Source organism: Camelus dromedarius, chromosome 14, assembly GCF_036321535.1.
Source record: "Camelus dromedarius isolate mCamDro1 chromosome 14, mCamDro1.pat, whole genome shotgun sequence".
NCBI lineage: Eukaryota > Metazoa > Chordata > Mammalia > Artiodactyla > Camelidae > Camelus > Camelus dromedarius.
The window spans coordinates 60,042,681-60,064,133 of record NC_087449.1 but is presented as its reverse complement, the minus strand read 5'-3'; the positions used below and the strand labels follow the sequence as shown (position 1 = coordinate 60,064,133).

The 21,453-nt window shown below is 40.2% G+C and overlaps 1 protein-coding gene across 1 annotated transcript in view; it reads right to left on the bottom strand.

The window, feature by feature from the left end:
* SPATA21 (spermatogenesis associated 21) overlaps window positions 1–21,453 on the bottom strand; it is a gene marked incomplete at its 5' end in the record, with an annotated part of 35,289 nt that overhangs the window by 1,179 nt on the left and 12,657 nt on the right. The window contains 4 exons of the mRNA XM_031465554.2: window positions 360–535; window positions 16,818–16,935; window positions 17,051–17,122; window positions 20,214–20,351. Coding sequence (XP_031321414.2) covers window positions 360–535; window positions 16,818–16,935; window positions 17,051–17,122; window positions 20,214–20,351 — 504 coding nt within the window. The remainder of the gene's footprint in view (window positions 1–359; window positions 536–16,817; window positions 16,936–17,050; window positions 17,123–20,213; window positions 20,352–21,453) is intronic.

Genomic DNA, 21,453 nt, shown 5'->3' with positions numbered 1-21,453 from the left:
AACTTCCCTTTCTGACACATGCTAGCTGTGGGGCCTTGGGCAAGTTACTTAAACCTCAATTTTCTCATTGTGAATACGTGGGGTAAATGTGTGATTATGAGGATTAAATTCTAGCATAAATGCAAAGGGCCTGGCACAGTGAGTGATCCCAGTGGGTACTCAATAAATGATGAGCTGGGATTGCTCTTCCTTCTCAAGCCAGGCTCTTGGGACCAACCTGTGCTCAGGGGGAAGTCTGTCAGAAGGCTGGAGGTGGGTGGTGACTCGCAGCCCGCTGCCTGAGGTACTCGCTTAAGCCCGAAGTGGGAAACCATGTCTCGGCTCCTGGGCCTGGCTGTGCCGGGGCCCAGGGCCCTCACCGTAGTTCTGCTGCTTCAGCTGGCTCAGGATCCTGAGGACTCTTCGTTCTGGGACTTCCAGGATGTCTGCCTGCTGGGAATTGTAGGCAAGCTTCTTCCGGGACCGCAGCCGGCCTGTGGCCGATTCCATCTCTCGGGCCTTAAAGGTGCCTTCCTTCAGCTTCTTCTGGTAATAGCTGAGGAGGCAGTGCCCACCCAGCTCAACCTGGCTGTGTTTAATTCACCCTCCTCCTCCCTCCCTCTTCCTGAGCCCCTGAGCCCAGCTCAGGAGCAGGGACACAAGCCCAGGAGTTGGGAGATCTGGGTTTTAGTCCCGGCTCTACTGTTAACTTCCTGTGACTGCGGGCAAGTCAGTGCCCTGCTCTGGGCCTCAGTCACCTCTATGTAAAGGTGGGGGGAAACGGTTATCTCTACCAGTCACTGCAAGTCACTTGACTTCTCTGAATGGCTCAAACAGTCCATGTTTAATAGGGTTAAAAACAAACATTAAATAACAAGGCCCGTGAAGCACTCAGCAAATCGGCCCAGGGAAAGAGCTTGGTAAATGTTACCTGTGATTTCTATCACTCATATTTTTACTTTGATGTGCTTTGAAAGCCAGTCAGTGAACTCTTGCTCATCTTCCAGATTTCGGCTTAAGGACTATCTCCAGAAAGTCCTCTCTCCTCCAGTAGAATAGCTAGGTTCCCACTACAGGTCCCCTGGCAACGTGTACTTACCCCATCATAAACCACGGCCCACTTAATATTAACTCATCACTACTTGCCTTCTTTCCAGTAGACTTCAGCACCATTCATTCATTTACTCAAATATTCATTGAGCGTTTACTGCGTGCTGGCCATTCATCTAAATGCTTGGGAAAGAGGTATGCAGGAGATGGCCATACATGGTCTTTGTGTCGTCTCTCAGCCCCACCTCTTACTCCGGCCACTGCCACAGCAACCACTTCTACGTGGGCCTCCGCCAGTTTTGCACAGGGACAACCTGACATGGACTCACCTCAGACCTAAGCCTCTTGTTTCTTCCCCCAGAGCCTCTCTGACATATATACTGCCCAGAAGTGCAGGGGAATTAAACACCTGTGGGGGCCACCCTTGACCAAAGGAACCAGCAGCTGAGGTCTACAGGCTTCTCTTCCCCTGACAGTTCTGAGCCACCATTCATAGTCTCCTCAGAAGACCCTGGGGGTAGTTGACTCAGTAACACATCCCTGTACTGGCTCCCCCTCCTGTGCTCACGTCCCTTCCCTCACTTCTGCTCCCTGGGATCATTTTCCAAATCAACTGCCTCGGCACAGAGCTAGTGGGAGAGTCAGACCATGAACAAATAAATAAGCGAGGAGACCGTCTGAGTAGTGATGGGTGCTCTGAGACAAAGTAAAAGCTGAGTAGAGGGTAGTGATGAGCTATTTTGTTCATAGCCTTCAGGGAAAGTCTGGAAGTTGGTGGCATTGGAGCAGAATGAGGGGAGGGAGCAAGCTAAATGGATATCTGGGAGAAGAGCCTTTCAGCCAGAGGGAGTGGCTTGTGAAAAGGCCAGGAGGTAGAAAAGAGCTTGGTGAGCTCTAGGACAAGGAGGGGCCAGAGCCTGGTGTGTGAGGGAGAAGGGGAAAGTAAGGGGAAGCAAGATGGGAGGGTCGGACCACCGGGGCTTTGTAGGCAATGGTGAGGGGTGGGCAGGCTGCTCAGAGGGTCAGGAAGCCGTTGGGGCTTAAGCTGATGGCTCTGCTAGAGCCTCTGCCTCTCCCTGGGGCCTGGAATTTTGAGTTTTAATGAGCTTCACACACAGAAAATAGAAAATGAATACCAGAGCCCTCACATGGAGATTGGATCTAGACCCCTGTGTAAAATTAGGACTTGAAAAGTCAACATTCTGAGCAAAAAGATGGACTAGAAAATAACTTCACTCCACAGGGGCCAATAGACCATGAACAGAATGTATGCAACTTTCTCAGTCACAGTTTTAAAGGAAATTGCTTGCTCTCTACTTCCTCTCCTCCCCCTTCCTGTGGGCTTGAATTTAAATGTGTTGCTGGTAAATTGGCTTAGGACTGACCTAGGGAATGGTGGAACAATGAGTTGGAAAGAAACTGAGTGCTTCGGTGACCTTGTCTTCCTGCCTGCCGCCTCCAGACCGTCAATGTAAGAGAGAAATAAACTATATCGTTAGAACTATAGTACATTGGGGTCTATTCCTTAACTAATACACTAACCTAGAATTCTGCACCCAGCCAGCTAAACTATCCAGTAAGTGTGATGGTAGAATAAACATACAAAGTCTTTTGTAGACATACAAAGTCTCAAAAATTCTACCTCCCATGCATCTTTTCCCAGGAAGCTACCGCAAGACATGTTCTTCCAAAAAGCGGGCATAAACCAAAAGAGGAAAGGAAGATATACACACAGAAAATAGGAGAAAGGCCAAAGTTAAAGGAAGATGGGGAAGGAAGATCCCACAATGGCAGTGCAACTGTCGTGAAGGGCAACCAGTTTAGATTGGATCACCATAACTTAAAAGATGGAAATTTCAACAATTGGCGTTCCCATACCTGTTGTTCAATTACTGCCTTTTGAACCCTAAAAAGCTACAGGGAAAACATGCTCCCATTACGTTCTTATGCAAACTAAACAAACCAAGAAAGAGTAAACAAGCCAAGAAAAAGTAAGACATGTGATCCAGCAAACAGGATTCTAATCAGGGAAAAAGAAGAAAGAATTCCTAGGATGACAACAGACTCCCAAGATGACAGCTCTGCCACAGACCTAAAAAAGAAATTAATCCAAAAATGAGAAGAACAGAATGATTTAGAAAATGCCTCCAAGAGAAGGAGACTCTAGGAAGATACAAGAATTATCAGTGAGTAGTACAAAGAAAAAAACATCAAGGCAATTGTCAACTTTCAGGAAATAAACAAGAATGGAAATAAAATCATAGTATACAAAAATGCTCATCTATGAATAATTGTATAGCCATATTATTATAGAAACTCCAAATATTTAGTAAAAAATGATGGTTTCTTGGAATGGGGAGTGAGGAGCTGAGGGGATAGTTGTATCAGACAGCTAAATTCTTACTATAATAGGAAGTCCATAGACACAAGTCTAAAAATCACTAACCAAAATATTGTAGTACATCCATATTATTTAGAAGTAAATGCCAAAAATACACAAGAAGAAAGAGAAAGCTTGCATAGCCCCGTACCTATTAAAGATGTTGCATTCACAATTAAAAACCTTCCCGCAAGGAACACTTCAAGGTCTAAATGGCTTCACTGTGAGTTTTATCAAACCTTTAGGGGAGAATGAATACCAAGATTTCATGAACTCTTTCAGAACATGAGAACCCTTAACTCATTTTGTGAGGCCAGCATTACACTAACAGGAAAACTAGGTATTACAAAAAAGTAAGCAAGGGACCAATATCTTTTGTGAACATAGATACAAAAATTCTTAACAAAATAGCAAAATGAATTCAATGATATGTTAAAAGGATAATACACAACAACTAATGTTAGAAACAAAAACTAACCCTAAACTTTACATGGAATCACAAAAGACCCAGAACTGCCAAAGCAATACTGAAGAAAAAGGACAAAGCTGGAGGCATAACCCTCCCAGACTTCAGACAGTACTACAAAGTTACAGTAATCAAAACAGCATAGTGTTGGCACAAAAACAGACACATGGATCAATGGAACAGAATAGAGAGCCCAGAAATAAACCCACACACCTACAGCCAATTAATCTTCAAGAAAGGAGGCAAGAATATACAATGAAGAAAAGACAGTCTCTTTGGCAAGTGGTGTTGGGAAAACTGGACAACAGCACGTAAATTAATGATGTTAGAACACTTTCTCACACCGTACAAAAATAAACTCAAAATGGCTTAGACTTAAACGTAAGAAAGAACATCATAAATCTCCTAGAAGAAAACATAGGCAAAATGTTCTCTGACATAAATCATAGCAATGTTCTCTTAGGTCAGTGTACCAAGGCAATAGAAATAAAAGCAAAAATAAACAAATGGTACATAATTAAACTTATACCCTTTCACACAGCAAAGGAAACCATAAACAAATGAAAAGACAACCAGTAGCTCGGGAAGAAATATTTGCAAATGATGCAAATGACAAGGGCTTAACTTCCAGAATATATCAACAGCTCATACAACTCAATAACAAAAAAGAAACAAGTCAGTCAAAAAATGGGGAGAAGACCTAGACAGACATTTCTTCAATGAAGACATACAGATGGCCAATAGGCACATGAAATAAATGCTCAATATCACTAATTATCAGAGAAATGCAAATCAAAACTACAATGAAGTATCACCTCACACCAGTCAGAATGGCCATCACTAAAAAGTCCACAAAGGATCAATGCTGGAGAGAGTGTGGAGAAAAAGAACCCTCCTACATTGTTGGTGGGAATGTGCAGCCACTATGGAAAACAGTATTGAGATCCCTTAAAAAAATGAAAATAGACTCACCCTGTAATCCAGCAATCCCACTCCTGGGCATATATCTGGAGGAAACACTAATTCAAAAAGCTACATGCTCCCCAATATTCATAGCAGCACTATTTACAATAGCCAAGACATGGAAACAACCTAAATGTCCATCGACCGATAATTGATTGGATAAAGAAGTTGTAATACAGACACACACTGGAATACTATACTACTCGGCCATGAAAAGGAATGAAATAATGCCACTTGCAGCAACATAGGTGGACCGGGAGATTGTCTTTCTAAGTGAAGTAAGTCAGACAGAGAAAGCGAAATACATGATATCACTTACATGATGTGGATCTAAAAAATGATACAAATGAATTTATTTACAAAACAGAAACACATTCACATAGAAAACAAACTTATGGTTACGAAGAGGAGAGAGAGAAGGGAAGGAGGGATAAATTAGGAGTTTGGAATTTGCAGATACTGACTACTATTTAAAGAAAGACCCATGTGGTATTTGCAGAAATATAGACACAGGAAGAAGATAAAGAGTCCAGAAATAAACCCGGGTGTATATGGTCAATTGATTGGGGGGGCTTTCTATTTATAGTGTATTTTTTTCTTAACTAAGATTTTTTAATAGACTTTATTTTTTAGAGTAGTTTTAGATTCACAGAAAATTGGGAGGAAAGTACAGAGTTCCTGTATACCTCCTGCCCCGCAACACACACAGACTCCCCATGATCAACAGTGGTACTTTGGTTAAAATCGATGAACCTACTTTGACATATTATCACCATAAGTCCATAGTTTACATTAGAGTTCACTCTCAGTGTTGTATATTGCATGAGTTTTGACCAATGTAAAATGACACGTATCTACCATTACAGTAATACAGAATTGGTTTCGTTGCTCTAAAAATCTGTGCTCCACCTCCTCCCTCTCCCTTCACCCCAGTAACCACTGATGTTTTTACTGTCTCCATTGTTTTGTCTTTTCCAGAATGTCATATGGCTGGAATTGTAAAGTAGGTAGCCTTTTCAGATCAGTTTTTTTTCACTTAATGATATGCATTTAAGTTTCCTGTCTTTTCATGGCCTGGTGGCTCTTATTAGTGTAGAACATCCCACTGTGTGGGTGTAGCACAGTTTATTTATCTATTCACCTGCCAAAGGACACCTTGGTTGCTTCCAAGTTTTAGCAACTATGAATAAATGTGCTATACACATCTGTGTGCCAGTTTTCGTGTGGACTAAGTTTTCATTTCATTTGGGTAAATACCAAGGAACACAATTGTTGGATCATATTGTAAGAGTTTGTTTAGTTTTGTAAGAAACCACCAAACTGTCTTCCAAAGGGGCTGTACCATTTTGCATCCTCAACAGAAACGAAACAAGAGTTCCTTTTATTCCACATCCTCGCAGGCACTTGATGATTCTCAGTGTTTTGGGTTTTTACCATTCTAATAGGTATATAATGGTATCTCCTTGTTGTTGTAATTTGCAATTCCCTAACAACACGTGATGTTGAGCACTTTTTCATATGCTTGTTTGTCAGTCATACATCTTCTTCGGTGAAGTGTCTGTTCAAGTCTTTTGCCTGCTTTTTAATTGGGTTGTTTTCTTATTGTTCCATTTAAAAAATTCTTTTGTCTATTTTGGATCACAGTCCTTTATTAGATATGTCTTTTGAAAGTATTTTCTCCCAGTCTGTGGCCTGTCTTCTCACTCTTTGATATTTGGCTTTTTGTGTTGACATTTGCACTGAAGCTACAAAAAAATGGTGGGTAAAACTGAGCCTTAGCATAAATCAAGGAAGGGCACCAAACTGAACTCCAAGTCATTGTATTCTTCAGTGCACGGCCAATTGTACTGACAGGAAGGAAGGAAGGAAGGAAGGAAAGAAGGAAGGAAGGAAAGAAAGGAAGGAAGGAAGTCCTTGGTGAAAATGAAAATAATTAATTGTATTAAATCTTGACTCTTGAGCACTTACTGGTTTAATATTCTATGAATAGTCTCTAAAACCCTTCTGCTAGATACTAAAGTACCACGGTTGTCTTGAGGAAAAGGACTTGTGAAATTGAATTATGAGCTACAGTGGTCATTTTTTTTCTTATGAAGGAGTTCAGGACACGGCACCCCAAAATATGTCACTTTGGCACTTTGGTTATTTTGAGTTAAAGGCATTTGATAAACAGTAGATGCAAGAAGGTCACACTGACCTTCCTTTCTCTTTCTAAAAGCAAGAGATGAAATTGCCATGTGAAAGTGCCTTCTCTGTACCAGGAGGAAGAAACATTTTCATCATAAGAGGTGAGGAGTCGAGACCAAGAGAACTCTGTACAAACAGACCTTGTTAAAATATCAAGTATCTTCCTTTAGTCCACCCCCGTATCATTTAGTTACTCCCTTACAATTGCTATTCTTTGCTCAACCTAGTATGTGAGCACTTAGGCCTTGTCACTTCTTTGGGTCTTCATTTTTCTTATGAAAGTTTTTCTTGATAATTACATGTGAATAAATCTCATAGGCTTGCCTCCTGTTAATCTGTCTCATGTCAGTCCCAGCTGAAAACCCTAAGAGGGGAGAGAAAAATTTCAACTCTCCTAAAGTTTCTAACAAGGATGGGCTAGCATTGTCTGGGACACCCTGCTCACTCCAGGGGGCTGCAGCTGAGAGATCGTGGGACCCGACTAAACCAGCAGAAGGTACGAATTCTTACCATGTCAGTCTCCTGGATCTCTGTCTATAGTGCCTAGCCAAGAGTCCCTTCCTTCCCAAATTCAGATAGGCAGGAGAAAAAACGTTTGTAAGAATCAGTTCTTTGGATTGTGACCCTTGTGAACTTGGTTTTGGGTACCCATTGGTTATGGATCCTTTCCCTCCCAGGGACAGCTATTACTTTCCCACTTGTCTCATTTTGTGTCCTGAGATCTTAGCTTGGCTTTCTCTCTGCTGGGGCGTGCAGGTTGTCTCTGTCTGCAGGTGGCCAACTGGCAGGTTGGGAGCCCTGAGAATATGTAGACGTCCTGACAGAAATGTGGGTTGCACCCCACTTGTGGCTAGCATCCTATGGACTGTTGCCAATTCACGGGGTAGAGGGGTTATTTAAGTCTTTCTTTTGGATGTCTTTGGGCTCTGGATCTTGGGAAGGCTGTTACCTTTTTGCATCCCTCTTTGAAGATGCCTCTTGCATCCATGGTTAAGTCATTAAAGGCTTATTAGTTTTGGGTTTGAGTCACTTGAAATAGGTGTATCCTTGGTTTCAAGAGAAAAAAAAAAAAAGAGCTCAATACTGCCAGGAAAATTTACCAGCTGAAACCTAATAATAAAATTTTGAAGGGGCTTTTTTTTTAAAGGGACTATGTGGTCAGAAGTTTGCCTGATATTCAGTCTTATAGGAATGATTTTGAAGGCTTTCTTTCCTAAGCTAAAATGAAACTATTGTACTCAGAGGGGGAAAAAAAAACATTCTGAAGCCTTTGTGGAATGATTAAAACATTCCAAAGACATACAGCTCTAAATCTAGAACATAGAATCTTTCAATTTCCATCTGAATTGGGAATCTTCTCCCTGATATAAAGAAACAAAGTAAAGATAATGTAATTGGGTGTGCAGGTCACCCCTGCTTGGTATCATTCAGGCTGCACCCAGTTCTCTGAGAATTAAAAACAACTCTTCTTCAGAGAAAGACTCGCAGACATAGTAAACAATCTTACAGTTACAGGGGGCAAAGATGGTGGGAAGGGATAAATTTGGGAGTTTGAGATTTGCAAATGTTAACCACTATATATAAGAATAGATTAAAAAAACAAATTTCTTCTGTACAGCACAGGGAACTATATTCAATATATTGTAATAACCTGTAATGAAAAAGAATGTGGAAACGAATATATGTATATATATTATACATATATACATATGGGACATTATGCTGTACACCAGAAATTGACACATTGTAACTGATTATACTTCAATAAACAAACAAACAAACAAACCAAAAACCCCAACTGTTCTTGTCTTGCAAAATGAGTCTTTACAAAAACATAAATGTGGCTCCAGGAGTAATTAAAAGCCCACCCATCTCTCTTACCAATCCCGAAATCTCCCTTACTCGTTTCAAGACGCTTTCAGATACTCTCAAGACACTTTTAAGATCAGGACATTGGAAACAGAACAGAACTATCCTGCACTTAAGAAAAAGAGAGCCATGTGGAAACAAATGAAAAATCTTTTAAGTCTTCTCCATAAATATTAGTAAAAAGCTTTAGCCTTCTGGGTAGCTAACTTTAACTTGTTCCATCTGCTAGAAATATAATTTGGATCCAATTTTTTTTTATGGACTGATGAACTTTGTGTTATTGTACCTATCTCATAACTAAGATTTTAAAGTGAAAGCCTTAAGACCTCTGTTTGCATCTGTCTGTATGTTTATGTTTATATATACACACACACATATATATATATAATATGTAAATAATGTTTTTCTACTCCAGATGGTATTGCTAAAAATCAACCTGTAAGAGAGCTGTATTTAACTGGCTTGAAAGAAAGCAAGCAAGCAAGAAAGAAAGATTATATAAATTAAGACTAGTCAAACAAGCTTATGTTACCTCTACCAGATGTTTAACATTATAATGCTATGAATTCAACCTAAGAACAAAATGCACAATTAAAGTGAATTGCTTAATGTATGTCAACCAGGACAATAAATTAAAAGAAAAAAAAAAAAAAAGGAAGAGAGCCATATGTTTAACTTTTTAGATTCTTTGTTTCTATGATTTCTGATACCTGCCTGATTTGTCAACATAAACAAACAAACAAATAAATAAATAAATAAGATGATGACTAGCTACTTAACATCTCATGAAATTTTCATGAGTAATCTAAGCAAAATTGTTAAAAAAAAAAGGTAAATAAATCTAAGTGGGATAAAAGTTTACAAATCAACATTTCAACAATTAATTGTTTTATACTATGTCTGCTAGTTTCCAAAATCTTCTTGGTAACTTCAAGCCTTATGATACTAAACTAAGTGAAAGATACTCATTAAACAGCTAGACAATTTCCTAATAAGACAATAAAGCAGTAACTACTGAACTCAAGAATAAGTTTATCCACTTTGGTTTCTTCACTTTTTTTTTTATAGGAGACTAAGGATATTTGGGTCTATTAGTAAGCATATCTCTTGCCACATTAAAAATATTGTGCAATGAGAATCATATGTCTCTACAAATCATCAAAAGGGTGCATTCATAAATTTATTAATCTACTACAGGATACTAATATATGACAGTTCACAATTGCTTACTTCCTAATTTTTGTTGGAAATTAAGGTTACTGAAAGTTAAAAATTATAATCAACATAAGTAAATCAGATTACTAAGAATACTAAGGGTAAAAAAACCTCTCTGTAAACAAAGTATGCAAGGAAAATAAGATGCACTTGTGATAAGAGAAGGTAGGAGGTCGGAAAAATGCATTTTTGCTGAAAGAAAAGGAGAGTGATTTTGTCCTAGTTTAAAGGGTATTTAAAGGCTGTTTCAAAATTAAGAAGAGGAAACTAAAGGAAAACAACCTAAATGGGTATAGGAAGTCACAGAGAGGCAGGTGGGGAAGAGGGAGGGAGAAATCTTGTGTAGCCACACTGGCTAAAATTTAAAAGATTGATTATAGTTATAAGTGTTGGGGGTTTTTTTAGGTTTATTTGTTCTTCAGTGGGGGTACTGGGGATTGAACCCAAGACCTCATGAATGCTAAGCACACACTCTACCAATTGAGCTATACCCTCCCCCTAGCTTATGAAGTTTTGATGAGCTTTAATGAAAATAGTGTGTCTATACAAAACTAGAATTTATCTTTCTCTGTAAAATTTTCTTGCATTATTGTAAAATATTTTTCTTTACTTGTTAAATAATTCACCTAGAAGGCAAAGATTTGATGTTTCATCAAAATATTTTCCTGTGCTTCACGTTATCTTTATCAGGTTATCTTCTCAATATTAAAAGTTATGGTTTTTTACAACATGTAACTTTCTGTATTTGCCTTTAAAATCTTTTGTCACTTTAGTTAAATATGTACCTAAGTATTGTTGCATAATAACCTGTGATCCTATTTAATCAAGTGTTCAAATCTTTTGTATTTTTTACAAACTTCCCAAAATCAGATTCTAAATTAAAGTCTTTTGACTTCATACTGATTTCTCAGAGGGCCCCTGGAAAATCTCAAAAGAATTTGTTCTCTTGCCTTATAAAGAGAGAGATGCTGAACCAATTAGGTTTTTTTAATGTGTTAAATTACATGGAGAGCACTGTCAAATAAAAAGAGATATTAAATCTTCTTTGGATTATATTTATAGGGATGTATGTTATTAATATATGGTGTTTCAGAAACTCTATAAAATTCTTAGAAATCCGACATGTTCTGGTATAATGTTATCAGTCATAATTCTAATTATCATCTTAAAATATTGTATGTCACAAATATAATAAAATGTTCTTCTGAACTGCATTTAAGTGAACACTCATCAGATCTTTAGTTATAGCCGTTTCAAGTCTTTCATTCACAGTCTATTCCTGTTTTACTCTGATTCTTCTTTGAAAGCTTTTATAGTCAACTAAAAGCAAAAATGCTTCCTCTTTAGGGAAATTTATGAAAAAGACTCTAACAAGTACCCTGGATTATAGATTTCTGATAACATTAAGATCACACCACTGAACTGGGTAAGAATTTCCAGAACTCTGATGAAGAAAACTGATGGATTCGTAAAGCTGCTAACCCAAGGTCAATCAGAACAAAAATTAATTACATGTGACTGAACCGATGAGTATGATGATAATTTCATGATTTTTTTGTTTGTAACATTACTGGTTCCTTAAAGTTTTGCTTTCCAAATTAAAAAAACAAATTCTCTTTTCTCTTAAGCTATCTATAACTTACAACAATTTGGTAAATTATACCTTTGTAAACAGAATTAAAATATTTATCTTTTTCTTCCTACCCAATCCATCCAGAACTTAGAAACTCTGTCCAAATATTCTTGTTTTCATGGCCATATAGTTATTTACATAAATTCAGTAAGTGTCTGTTCTTCTTGCTGCAGGACATAATTAGAAATATTGGTTTTATTACCAAGGTTTTGACACTCATGCCATATTTGAAAATGGTAAACATAGAATCAGATATGACCAGACAGATGTAAGAAACTAAAGTTGACTTCATTGAGGCAATACTTACAAAGAAAGCCCACTTAAAATACTGGCCTGGTACCTGAATTATATGGTTCATGATCTTAAAGGTGAGTAAAGGTCACTTCCTTGCAGACCTGGGAACCTCAGAGCATCTTAGGGACCTTGAAAACAGAGGAATTCATTCAAATCTGCAGGCTAAGTCTGATGGTAAGTTTCTGACTTGGCTTCTTAGCCTCAACGGACTTTTAAACATCCAATCTGAGATTCCTCTTAAAAAATCACAGCAAAACAAACTTAAAAGGAACCTATTTGATCCATCATTAGTCTTGGTACACTCATCTGAAAAATTAAGCCAAGTTTTGAGGGAGGGTATAGCTCAAGTGGCAGAGTGCATGCTTGGCATGCATGAGGTCCTGGGTTCAGACCTCAGTACCTCCTTCCTCTAGGAATAAATAAATAAACCTAATTACCTCCTTCCAAAAGAAGTTTTAAAAATTAAAATAAATGCTTAATAGCTCAGCACACAGAGGCCTAACTTAGGTCGGTGCCCTACTCCCACCTACACCAACACCTCCCAAAATGAGCTATGACTATCACTGAGCTGATCTGTTCTCAGGACTGAGATGGATTCAGGGAAATACGTGATCGTGTGCTTAGATTTGTTCTTTTTCTGCCTGTTCCAATCTATGTATTTCCTTCGCCTTTTACAGATCTCTTACTTTGCAAATTCTAACCTGAATTTTTCTCAGCCACCAACTCAGCTTTTAATATATGAAACTTCTAGGGAAGTGCCAGATGGGGGAAACAAAGGAGTTTAGGACATGCCACCCCGACATATGCCGCTTTGGCATGTTGATTATTTTGAGTTAAAGGCACTTGAAAAACAGTAGATGCCAGAAAGGTACACTGACCCTCCTTTTTCTTTCTAAAAGCAGGAGATGAAATTCCCATGTGAAAGGTGCCCTCCCTGAACCAGAAGGAAGAAACATTCTTATCACAAGAGAGGAAAAGTCCAGGCGAAGAGAACTCTGTACAAACGTGCTTAAAATAACTCCTGTCTTCTTTTAGTCGGCCTCTATATTTTAGCTACTTTTCTACAGTTGCTACTCTTTGTTCAACCAAGTATGTAAGCAGCTAGGCCCTGTCACTTCTTTGGGTCTTCGTCATTCCTGGGAGGACTCCCACGTGCATGCGAATGAAACTCAGGCTTTTTTCCTGCTGGTCTGTTTTATGTGGAGCCCAGCTGGAAACTCTAGGAGGGTAAAGGCAAATTTTACCTCCCCTTCACACTGAGTGTCATTTTTTTTCTCGAAAGAAGGACAAACTATGGTTATGCAGTATTTGGTGGATATTGTCTCGAAAATGGATGAAGTTAGCCTATCATTTCACGGAAAACAATTGACAGCATTTGTTACCTATGATAACATTAAAGCTTTCAAGTAAAACGTAGAATTTTGAAAAATTTAAATCCATTCTCATAAGTAGGGCAGGAAAGTGTAGCTCAGTGATAAGAGTGTGTGCTTAGCATGCACAAGGTCCTGGGTTCAACCCCCAGTACTGCCATTAAAATAAATAAACCTAATTGCCTCCTCCCCACTATTGAAAAAAAAATCCATTCTCATAAGCATGTATTGTATACATGTTCATACACAGAATAGTTTATAGCAGTGAAAATGAGTGAATTATAGCTCCACACAACACTTATAATATTTAAAGGCTTTTCTGGTGTTAGTGGTGATATTAATAATTATACATATAGCATATAGAGTAACTATAATGAAATGTGTCAACATTTAGAGGATACATAATATTTTCTAAATAAGCAATGCATGTTTCAAAAAACATTCATGGGCAAAAAAAAAATTGATGGGAGAAGATGGATTTAAACTATAAAACAGACCAATCGATTTTTATTTAAAAGGGTATGAACAGTCCATAGATAGGATTCATATTCCATATTGCAACCAACTTTTAAGACACTGCTACTCATTAAGTTTGGTGTACTATCAAAGAAAAATATCTACATGATATGTGACTATTAAATGGAAAGACTATTAAAATATTTTTTCTAAGTACGTATTTGTGTGAGGTCAGATTTCTTCATAGACTTCAACCAAAACAACAAGACTGCAACAGATTGAATGCAGAAGCAGACAGGAAAATCCAGCCATCTTTTGCCACGCCAGGCATGGAAGAAATTCTCAATAGCGTAAAGCAATGCCATTCTGCTCATTAAGTTTTTTGTTTGTTTTGAAAAATGCAGGTATTTTTTTCATTTAAAACTTTTTTATATTAACATGTAATGGGGGTTGTCCTTGTTAAATAAATCAATTGGTATTTTAAAAATCTCTCATTTGACACAACATTGTAAAATGACTATAACTCAATAAAAAATGTTAAAAAAAAAAAACAAACCTTTCAGTTTCAAGCTCAAATACAGAAAAATATTGTCAGAGTTTCCCTAGACCAAAAAGTTTAAAGACTGCTGCTCTGGAAAAACTCTTGCTCAGGTGTCCCAGAAGACATATACAAAATATTCTCACTGTTTCTACCCTAGCTGGAAACTAACCATAGCCCTAATGTCCATCGGCAGAATAGATTGTGACACAGTCTTATCATGTAATAGGATAGAGCAGTGAAAATGATAAATATTCTACCACCATGCACAAGAACATGAATGAATCACAAAAATGTAACATTGAGGAGAAAAAGCAAGTATCAGAGGACTTGTGTGAGTCCACTCCTATAGCTGCACATCCACCAGAGTGACTTAATTAAAGAGACTGACAGTACGAATTCGCACAAGATGTGGAGCAACTGGAAATCTCTTACGTGGTTGGTGGGAATGTAAAATGGTATAACCACCTGGGAAAAAGTCCAACAGTTTCTTATAACTAAGATACATCTATCCTATGACCCAGCATTTCCATTTCTGGGTGTTTACCCAAGACAAAAAATATATATGTCCACACAAAAACTTGTACAAAAATGTTAATAGCAGCTTTACTCATTATAACCCCAAATTGGAAGCTGCTCAGAAACCTGACCATGACACGAAGGATCAACAAACCATGGTCAATTCCTACAATGGAATACAAAGAAGAGTGGACTATTGCTGCCACAGCAGCGTGGATTAATCTCAAAAGCATTTTGCTGAGTGAAAGCAGCTAGATGCTAAGGACTACATACTGTGTGTTTCCACTTATATGAAGTTTTAAGACAGGCGAAACCAATCTGTGATGGGAAAAAAAAATTAGGAGAGTGATTGCCTCTGGAGCAGTGTGTTCAGGGACCAACTGGGAAGGGTCACGAGGGTACTTTCTGGAGTGATTGTAAAGTTCTATGTATCTTTTTTTTTTAAATATGATTCTTTTCGGGGGGCGTTGGGGGTAATTAAGCTTTTAAAAAATTTTGTTTACTTATTTACTTTTTAAATGGAGGCCTTGGAGATTGAATCCAGGACCTTGTGCATGCTAGGCATGCACTCTACCACTGAGCTATACCCTCCCCCTCAAGTTCTACATATCTTGAGAGGGGTTTGGATTGCTGGGGTGTGGGCTTTGTTGAGACTCAAACAATGATACATTTAAGATTTGTGCGTTTCACTGAGTGTACATTATACCTCCAAAGATGGGGGAAAAAATTTCTAAACAAATCATTAGCTAACGACATGTATGCTTAAGTATTTAGAGGGAAATGATTTAACTTAATATGAAATGATAAAAAATAACAGACTGATGAACAGATGGAGGGATGTGTAGGTAGAAGTATGGCAAAATGGCAACAGTGGAATCTAGGCGGTGGGTATATAAATGTTCACTGTAAAATTCTTTGAGCTTTGCTGTGTGTTTGAAACTTTCAATAAACAACAAGGGGGAAAATAAGCAATGAAAATTTAAAACAAAAAGCACGGGAATAACGATTGGTTCTTGTTAAGGGAGGAAGCGTTTTGTGACTGGGGCAGAGCACATAGGGGCTTCAAGATTATTGGAATTGACCTATCTTTTAACTGGAGGAATGGATACAGGGAAATTTGTTTTATGGCTTTTAAAATTACACATTTGTGTTCTTCAGAGTTTTGTGTATATATATAGTGATTTATAGATGCGGAGAAAAAGACAGATCTCTTGTCTTTGGGGTGGTTAAGCTGGTGTTGATGGAACAGCCAGTAATCATTCCTCCTCCTCCCACCCCTGTCGAAAAGGGCTGGTCTGTGGTAGGAAAAAATGATCCAACTTACTGAGCGACAGGGACAAGGCTCTGTGTGCTACGAGAGACCAGCTGAGCCGCTCTGCCGTTTCCCTTTGCTTCTCGCCTTTGAGTATTCATATTGTTTTTGTACACAGTCATCTCTTCCTCAGGTGAACCACTAACCACCAGCTCACTCTGAAAACATGGGGAGGCTTCCATCTATTGTGATCTCTAGCCCTAGGCAGGCTCCATCACATTCCTTTTCTGGGATTGCTATATGGATATTGCAAGAAGTTATTCCTCTTGCTGCTGAGGTAGCAAAACAAGGAGGGTATGAGTATGGGGCTGCCCATTGCCATCCCACTGTGGGAGGAGCCTAGCTGAGCCAGTACAGAAATGAGCAGGAGAGATAAAGCCTAATGGTATCTGGTCTCCTGGATCCAGTCATTCTTGAAGCCCTGAGCAGTGATGTGAACCAATATATTCCCCTTTGGCATAAGCCAGTTTTATGTGGGTTTCCCTTGTAACTAAAAGTCCTAACTATCAAAGACCTCAGCTGTCAAAATTCTAGGTGCCATTTCTGTGTCTGCAACTCTCCACCCCCAACAACCAGCCCTACTCACCTGGTGATCTCCTCTAAGGCTGCCTCGGGTAGGGCCAGCATCTCCACCAGCAGGGACAGGATCTCAAAGAGCAGAGTGTCGGGGTTTGGGGGAACCATGTCCGTCAGGGCATTCTGTTCTGGGGACATGGGATGGTGGCTGCCATTACTATTGGGCAGTTCGGTATTCCCAACCCCCACCAGCCTTCTGGCCCCTCCCCCAGCTCTGAGTGCCCTGGGCTCATCCCTGCTCACCCACAGAGCAGAAGAAGCGCTTGGTGTCTGTCAGCACGGCCAAAAAGTCTTTGAAGTTCACGTGACCATCTCCTGCGGAGGCCAGAAGAACACTGGGTGGGCAGGGGCCCTCCAGAGCAGGTCCAGACATTGCAACCCAGGCACAGCTGTTAACATTTACTCATTGGGTTTGATTATAAAAGTAACACATGTCGATGCAGAAAGCACGGTGCACACAGGAAAGTAAAATATGAACATTAAAATCTCCTGGGTTAGAAGCTCCCAAAAGGTCTCAGGCTCCTTTCCCAGGTCGACCATTTACCATTTTTGTGACCTTGGCGAAGTCTTAACCCTACTCAGCCTTCATTTTCTCATCTAAAGGGTAAGGATGACCGTAACACTTTTCCCATGGAAGAGAAAATGAGGCAAAGTGCTCAGCACAGGGCCATGCATATTAACGCATGCTCACTAATGCCAGCAATTGTTCCACTGTGGAAGACGGTGTCAGCTGAGGGAGGCTGAAGAGTGATCCGAAGAGGTGAGCCCCTCCAGCTGGAAAAATGCACGAAGAGCCAACATAATGCGCGACGAGCAGACGTGGAGAGAAATAGCACTTTATTCTAGTACAACAAGATGGTGCGCCCCCGGCGTGGCGCACTTGTCCTTTATATGTTCTGCCCGCATATGCGTATTGTTCATAATGCTTACTCATGCTACTAGCGCATGCGTACATTTACCTCTTACCAGGTGCAAGCTATTGTGAACTGTGGCCTGGGCCCCACGGCCTACTCACTTAAGGCTGCGAACAGACAGTATGGAGGTTCCTTAAAAAACTAAAAATAGGCTTTACCGCATGATCCAGCAGTCTCACTTCTGGGCATATATCTGGAGAAAAATATAATTCAAAAAGACACATGCACCCCAATGTTCATAGAAGCACTATTTACAATAGCCAAAACATGGAAACAGCCTAAATGTCCATTGACAGGTGACTGAATAAAGAAACTGTGGTCTATTTATACACTGCAATACTACTCAGCCATAAAAAAGAATAAAACAGTGCCATTTGCAGCAACATGGATGGACCTGGAGATCATCATTCTAAGTGAAGTAAGCCAGAAAGGGAAAGAAGAATGCCATATGATATCACTTATATGTGGAATCTAAAAATACGGACACAAATGAACTACGTATTAATTATAACTCATATGACTGATTTCCTGAATATGTGTATGCACATTTGACTGTCCTTTATGAATGGATTACTACATTCTGTTGATTCTTATTTTGTGGTTGGCTTTATTCCTTTGATAACTATGTAAGTTTAAAAAGCTAAAACTCTAAGCTGTTCTTAGAAACAATGAACAGTACATATATGTAAATTTTTTAATTGTATGTGCAGTGTATTGTATATATGTATTTATGTGCAACATATTGTATACATGCAGTCAAATTGTTATCAATTTTACCTAACAAAATTCAAAAATTAAAAGAAAAAAAGAAAAAGTATTCAAGCCATGTGATAAAATAACAAAAATAAATAAAAATAAATGCCAGCAACTATTATTACCATGTGCTAGTCTTGGCGTGAGAACACATTTATACTCACAAGATTCCCACTTTGGCCTTTGAAGCCTCACTAGATCTGCCCATTACCTGTCTCCAGCCCCACCTGGTACCACGCTCCCCCAGCACTAACCTGCTCTCCCACCAGGGGCCGTATCCTTCCCTGTTCCGTGCCTTTGCACATGCTGCTTCCTCTTCCTAGAATTCTCTCCACCACCCTCCAACTCTTTTACTTAATGCTTCCCCTTGACCATCACTTCCTGAGAGAAGTCAGACCAGTTTGGGTCAGATCTCCAGTCAAATACTCTCATAAAACCCTTGTGCTTCAACCAGACACTCATAAGATTTGGGATTTCACTGAGTCTCTGGGAGGCAGGAACTGGTTGTTTTGTTCAAATTGTGTCCTCAGAGCTTAAGGCAGCTAGGTGCCAGGCAAATGTTCTCTGAAATACTTGGCAAATTAATAAATGGTCTCTAATTCTTAAAACCACCATCCAGGGGTGCCTAATACTCTGATCCCCATGTCACCAAGGAAGCCTGAGGCACAGAGAAAAGCAAGCTGTTGCCTGGGGTCACATGGGGGGCCAAACTGAGGTAAGTTCAGCTCAGGCAGTGGTGGAGGAAGCAGATTTGATTACCTGGTGGGAGCCCAGGTCCCTACAGCTCTGCTGCATTCTCTGCATCTAGCCAACTAAACTACATGTCCTTCTCCTCACCCTCTGTTCATTCCCTTTGTCCAGGTTATTTCTGCCCCCAGGAATGTCCTTCTTCCTTCTTCATTCCCTGACTAACTCCTGCTTAAACCTTCACAGTTTGGCTCAGGCATCACCTCTTCCAGGAAGCCTTCCTTCCTGATCCCTTCTTCCAAGCCACCTTAAGTGCTGCTTCCTTTGGTAACTCTTCTGTGTCACTGACTGTGTGGGCACCTCAAGGGTAGGTCTCCTGGGTCTTACACATCTGTTTATTCTCAGTGCCCAGCACAGGAATGGGCACACAGTAGGCAGTTAATAAATACTGAGTGAATGAATAATACTAGCAGTTAATGTCTCCTAGATGCATTTTGTGCACCAGGTATTGTGCTCAATACTTTCCCTGGATTAGCTCATTTAATCTTTTTAGCAGCCCAGTGAGATGGGTCCTGCTATCAGCCCCATTTTGCAGATGGGGAAAATGAGACTCGATGAACTTCAGGACTTGTCCAAGATCATACAGCTGGTAAAATGAGTGACCAAATCACGGAGGAATGTATGATGAAGCACATACAAAGGCCTGAAAGGAGTGACCTCAGAGATCACCTACATCTTAAGGTCAGGAGCTAGGTCTTAAGTCATCTCTGGGTCCCCAGAACCTGGCACTGAGCAGGTTGGTGCTCAGGGAGCACTAACTTTGGGGGCCAGGACCAGTTACATAATTTGTGGGGCCCAGTGCAAAATGAAAATGCAGAACAGGGCCCCTCATTCAAAAATTATTAAGAATTTCGAGACTGCAACAGCAGAGCATTAAACCAAACTCAGGACCCTGTAAGTGCAGGGCGCCATATGACTGCACAGGTCTCATGCTGCCTGTGAAGCTGGACCAGCCTGGGGCTCAGAATGAAGACCCCCCCGACAACACTCACCATCGATATCAGCACTCGTCAGGGCATCCTCCACCTGGGCTGGTGTCAGGGAGATGCCCACAAGGAGCAGGATGTTCTCCAGGCTCTGTGCGTCCACTTCGCCATGACCGTTGAAGATCTCAAAGTAGCTGCGGAAGGCTGGAGTGGGCGGCGGGGTTACGTGGGGTGAGGACATTTCCTGTCTCCACCATTCATCTCATCCCTTCCAACCACCCTCCTGCCTAGTGTCTTCTATCATCGTGACTGGGTGGAGGGACAAAGTTAACTGAAAGAGTGGAAGTGGAGGGGTGAGGGCCGGTTAACGCACTTCACTCTCTAGTACAAGGTCAGGCCAAGGGCTCAGCTGGCGTGGCAAGAGCTAAGCTAATTAGCCACCTTCACTTCGCACCAGGAACACACCCAACTTAGGGTACCCCTGCTATGTGCCAGGCACTATGAGAAGCTCCTTATAGCCGTGTTCTCATTTAATTCTTACAGCAGCCTTATAAAGAGTAGAATGCTTATTCCCTTGTAAAGATGGGGAAACTGAGGCTAAAAGTTTAGAGGACCAGACGAATCTTTCTGACTCAGTCTGTGCCTTGATTTTGGTGCTCTGCAGGTGCTTATTTGCATAGACATAGCCTCTGGGATAGTTTCATGGGTCTGGACCAAAGCAGAGGACCAGGGAGGATGCTGAGAAAGCTCTTAGAATAGCACCAATTGATAGAAAAGCCTTAATGTGTGTGCTATCTGGTTTCACTGCCTACAGCAAAACCCAGATTAGATCAACAGAACTGGTGAGAAGATGGTTCTACCATTTAATAGTAAACTGGGTTCCTGTTATGAGCTGAATTGTGCCTGCCCCCTGATTTCATATATGGAAGTCCTAACCAACCCCTGTACCTTAAAATGTGATGATATTTGGAGATAGGGCCTTTAAAGAGGTGATTAAGTTAAAATGAGGCCATTCGGGTGGACCCTAATCCAACCTAAGTGGTTTCCTTAAGAGAAGAGGAAATTTGGACACACAAGAGACACCAGGGATGCGTGTGCAGAGGGAAGACCACGTGAGGACACAGAGAGAAGGCAGCCACCTGCGAGCCAAGGAGAGAGGCCTCAGAAGAAATCAAACATACCGACACCTCGATCTTGGACTTCTAGCCTCCAGAACTATGAGAAAACAAATTTTAAGCCACCTAGTTTGTGGTATTTTGTTATGGCAGCCCAAGCAAACTAATACAGTTGTCATGTGCAAGTCACT